Source organism: Sorex araneus, chromosome 2 (genome assembly GCF_027595985.1).
Source record: "Sorex araneus isolate mSorAra2 chromosome 2, mSorAra2.pri, whole genome shotgun sequence".
Lineage (NCBI taxonomy): Eukaryota > Metazoa > Chordata > Mammalia > Eulipotyphla > Soricidae > Sorex > Sorex araneus.
The window spans coordinates 31,756,572-31,761,014 of record NC_073303.1 but is presented as its reverse complement, the minus strand read 5'-3'; the positions used below and the strand labels follow the sequence as shown (position 1 = coordinate 31,761,014).

At 56.9% G+C, this 4,443-nt stretch overlaps 1 protein-coding gene across 1 annotated transcript; it reads left to right on the top strand.

Annotated features, from left to right (window-relative positions):
- Window positions 1-1,050: 1,050 nt before the first annotated feature.
- Window positions 1,051-3,991, top strand: LOC101546424 (patr class I histocompatibility antigen, A-108 alpha chain-like). Its single transcript, XM_055125589.1, has 8 exons — window positions 1,051-1,132; window positions 1,435-1,704; window positions 1,880-2,158; window positions 2,589-2,864; window positions 2,985-3,089; window positions 3,519-3,551; window positions 3,685-3,732; window positions 3,879-3,991. Exons 1-8 carry the CDS (start codon window positions 1,069-1,071, stop codon window positions 3,881-3,883), a joined length of 1,080 nt encoding a protein of 359 aa, XP_054981564.1. The 5' UTR covers window positions 1,051-1,068; the 3' UTR covers window positions 3,884-3,991.
- Window positions 3,992-4,443: the final 452 nt, after the last annotated feature.

The window sequence follows — 4,443 nt, the reverse complement described above, 5'->3', positions numbered from 1 at the left end:
ATATGATCCCATGCACCTGCCGGGAATGATTCCTGAGCACTGGAAGTTACTCCTGAGCACTGCCTGGTGTGGGCAAAAGCCAAAAAAAAAATCATCACCACCAAAGATAAAGAGGCTTTCAGGAGGGGAAAGGTATTTCTCTCTCTCGCCTTGTCTTGACGAGGGTGAAGGGCGTGGCAACCACCATATTATGAGGACCACAGATGAGAGTTACAAGCTTGCAATAATCCAATATCTGGAAGAAAGTTCCCTGGACTTAGTTGCTAAAATACAGAAATCCAAAACCTCATATCTCTTCACAACAGGTCTGACTCTAGTGGGGAACTCCTAACAATAATAGTGAGGTTTGTGTTGAAATATTGAATGTAACCAAAGTAAAGAGAAAGTAAAGTGAAATTTATCAGTTACACAGATGGGGGGGGGCGGATGGGAGGATGGGAGGTATACTGGGTTTTTGGTGTTTTTTTTTTCTTTTTTGGTGGTGGAATATGGGCACTGGTGACGGGATGGTTGTTTCAGCATTGTATAACTGAGACTTAGACCTGAAAGCATTGTAATTTTCCACATGGTGATTCAATAAAAAAATAAATAAAGAGTCTTTAACTCAGATTACTCGCCTGGCAAACACTGATAGGCATAACCTGAGTGCACAGAAGCATCTCTGGGGTCCTCACAAACTTGTAAGATTGTAGCGAGACACTGAAATGAAAACCATGGAAAATCGCTGACTAATTTTAAGCTCTGGACACGGGGAGACAGTGTGACAACGATCAGGTAAGGAAGCAGGTGAGAGGGCGAAGTCCCAGGTCCCAGGTGTAGCTCTCAGTGTCCCCAGGGTGGTGTTGGGGGCAGGAGATGAGATCAGACCTGGGGATTCCTGGTCTCCTCAATTTCACTTCTCTCCCTGCCATGGGTGTCAGCGCTTTCCGCCCGGATACTCCTGACGCGTCCCCAGTCTTCACTCCCATTGGGCATCGTTGTCTAGATCAGCCAATCAGCGTCCGCGCGGCTCCCGGCCATAAACTGAAGGGGACCGCTAGGGAATCACACGCGTCCGGTTCTCTAACAATGTGGGAGGCGCGACCCCTCCTTCTGCTGTCGGGGGTCCTGGCCCTGACCCAGACCCGGGCGGGTGAGTGCGGGGTCGGGAGGGGAGTTCGTTGCGCGGGGGGAAAGGGTGGGAAATACCAGGCATTGATGTGCAGGACCACGGAGAAGGAATTTCTCCGGTTTCCTGCCCGGATGCTCCCCCAAATGTTCCTCCTTGTCCACCGCCCACCTTCAACTCCTCCGGAGCTCCTAAGTCTCGCCCTTCTCGGTCCCTCCTCCCTTTCCCGTCTCCCAAGCCCCCACCGTTTCTGAACTCAGCCTGGCCCCGGGGCGCCCCAGGACCTGGCAGGGTCTGGCCGGGTGTCACCCCTTCCCCTCTCCCAGGACCCCACTCCATGCGGTATTTCTACACCTCCGTGTCCCGGCCCGGCCACCGGGAGCCCCGCTTCATCGCTGTCGGCTACGTGGACGACACGCAGTTCGTGCGCTTCGACACCGACTCGGCGAGTCCGAGGATGGAGCCGCTGGCGCCGTGGGTGGAGCAGGAGGGACGCGAGTACTGGGAGCGGCACACGCGGAGAGCCAAGGGCAACGCACGGACTTTCCGAGCGAATATGAGCAACGTCCGCGGCTACTACAACCAGAGCGAGACGGGTGAGCGCGGCCGGGCAGGGATGAGCCAACACAGGGTCGGGCCGGGTCGCCCCGAGGCGGGTCCGAGCGTCCCCGAGGCTGGGGGACCCGCCCCGGGCCCTTGACCGGGAAGCGCTGCGGGAACCGGGCCCGGGTTTCGTTTTCGGTTCGGGGTTAATCTGTGCGGGCGGGTCAGACTCTCACACCCTCCAGCTGATGTACGGCTGCAAAGTGGGCTCCGACGGGCGACTCCTGCGCGGGTACTGGCAATACTCCTACGACGGCACCGACTACATCGCCCTGAACGAGGACCTGCGCTCCTGGACGGCGGCGGCGGGCACGAAGGCTTGGATCAGCAAGAGCAAGTTGGAGCAGGCGGGTGCGGCTGAGTACGACAGGACCTACTTGGAGGACAGGTGCGTGCAGTGGCTCCTCAGACACCTGGAGAACGGGAAGGACACGCTGCTGCGCGCAGGTACCGGATTCCCTAGAGGGTGAGGACCCCTGACCGCCCCAGGGGAGGGGCAACTCCCCACAAGGTGGGACATAGTGGGGTTCAGTGTCAGAACAGCGCCCCTTCTGCAGTCAAGAGAGGGATGGACCCACCTGGTTTCCATGTTCTGTACCACAGAGACCCGCCCTCCCCTCAGGTCCACCCTGTGTCCTCAGAAACACCAGGGACCCATTCGTGGGGAAGGGGCGACCTTCTCTGAAATAACGAACATAGGTTCCCTGGGGTCCGGCAGCCATCTATGAACTCTTTCAACTTTCCAAGGAATGGGATTTTATCCAGTTTCCCCAGCCAAGCTTGTGTCTCAATTTTTATTTTCTATTCCACAAATTATCCTGTTAATCCTCATTCTAGAAGTGACCCAAACTGTAAATTTTCTCATTCTTCCCCTCAGAACCTCCCAGAAGCCACATCACCCACCACCCCTTCTCTGACCATGAGGCCACCCTGAGATGCAGGGCCCTGGGCTTCTACCCCGCCGAGATCACCCTGACCTGGCAGCGTGATGGGGAGGACGTGACCCAGGACACAGAGCTGGTGGAGACCAGGCCTTCAGGGGATGGAACCTTCCAGAAGTGGGCGGCTGTGGTGGTGCCTTCTGGAGAGGAGCAGAGATACATGTGCCGTGTGCAGCACCAGGGGCTGCCGGAGCCTGTCACCCTGAGATGGGGTGAGGAGGGGGACGGGGCACAGAGCCTGTTCTCAGGGGAATCAAGGTCAGCCCCTCTGGGGAACTGTTGAGGGTTCGGCTGAGGCCGGGGGTCAGACCCTCTCCTTCCTCCCTTCCCAGAGCCCCCTTCTCAGCCCACCATCCTCACTGTGGGCCTAGTTCTCCTCGGGGCTGTGGCTTTTGGAGCTGTGGTGAGAGCTGTGATCTGCAGGAAGAAGCGCTCAGGTAAGATGGGCTGGGGAGGGGGAATCTGTCCAACATGGCAAGTCTTGAGTCTTGTCCCACTTTGGGGGTCTCCCCCCATATTAGCTCTCCTGCCTCATTAGCGGGAGCACCACCCGCCCCTGTGCTGTCGTTCACACTCCCCTGTGTGTGCCGCTCTCAGGTTTGCTCAGGAAAGATACTTTCACCTCCATAAACTGGGGATGAACCTGGTCCCCAGGGTCCCAGGTCACAGGGACTGTCCCTTCAGGGCACAGACCACCAGGAGGAGACTGGTAAGTCCAGGAGTGTCTCCTTCCTGCGTGTTTCCTGGTCCTGCCCTCAGTCTTCAGAGTTCTGATGCTTCCCTGGGGTCCAGTCCTAGAGAGCTGCTCTGTGGGCTCAGGACCCAGTGCTCTCCCCAACCTTCCCTGGGCTGTTTCCTTCCCACAGGTGAGGAAGGAGTACAGTACACTCAGGCTGCAAGTAAGTCTGGGCAGGGCTGGGGCCCTGGAATCCTGGGGACAGAGACCGGAGTCCACGGGGAGCTCCCGCACCCCTAGTTCCTCCTAGTCCCACCCCCGGGGGCTCTGACCTTGGCCTATTTGTTCCTCCACAGACAGCAACAGTGCCCAGGGCTCTGATAAGTCTCTCAAGAACCCTAGAGGTGAGACTCTGGAGGCTGGAGTGGGCGGGATTGGGCAGAGGGGACAGGACTGGGTTTGGGGGTTCTTTGAGAGGGATGCTGGGAGCTTGCTCAGGATGTCACCACTTCTGTCACTCACTGAGTCTCTTCATTCTTTTCTCTCACAGTGTGAGACAGCTGCCCCGCTGGGTTTTTCACATCCCAGTGTTGTGAGTCAAGAACTGCTGATTCTCTTTCTGCCCTGGGACTTGAGAGTGTCTGTGTCCTGTCACATACTGTGAGGGGGGAGACTGGCCCACCCCTGCCCACTGGGCCCTCCACACTGACCTTCATTCTCTCCCTGATGCTCTGGGTTGTGCCAGCAGAGACAGGACTCAGCCGTCTCCATCTGTGTTAGCTTCTTGTTTTCATGAATAGTGTTTCTCCCTTACTGAAATCAGCATCTGATTTGCATTTTTCTATTTCCATTTTTGTGGGATTGAGGGGTTCATAAAGGGAGCAGCGAGGGCTTCTGTGCCGGTCAGTCTAGGCTCAGGCCTGGGTCTGCTCCTCAGTCCCATCTGGGTGTTTGTTTGTTGCTTCTGTGCAGGAGGTTGCCTGTTCTCTTGTACATACATTCACAGCTCATTCTCTCAGAGTGTGTCCCCATCTCTGAGCCTCAGGAGGCATTTGCCTCTCACTGTCCCCTCAAGGCCCAGCATGGCCCCTGCACACAGGAGTCTCTGTGGTTTC

Excerpts from the sequence above, each read along its gene's own strand:
- LOC101546424 (XM_055125589.1), top strand. The coding sequence starts at position 1,069 with ATGTGGGAGGCGCGACCCCTCCTTCTGCTGTCGGGGGTCCTGGCCCTG. Across the intron at positions 1,133-1,434 it reads CCTGACCCAGACCCGGGCGG|GACCCCACTCCATGCGGTAT; the intron begins GTGAGTGCGGGG and ends CCCCTCTCCCAG. Across the intron at positions 2,865-2,984 it reads GCCTGTCACCCTGAGATGGG|AGCCCCCTTCTCAGCCCACC; the intron begins GTGAGGAGGGGG and ends CTCCCTTCCCAG.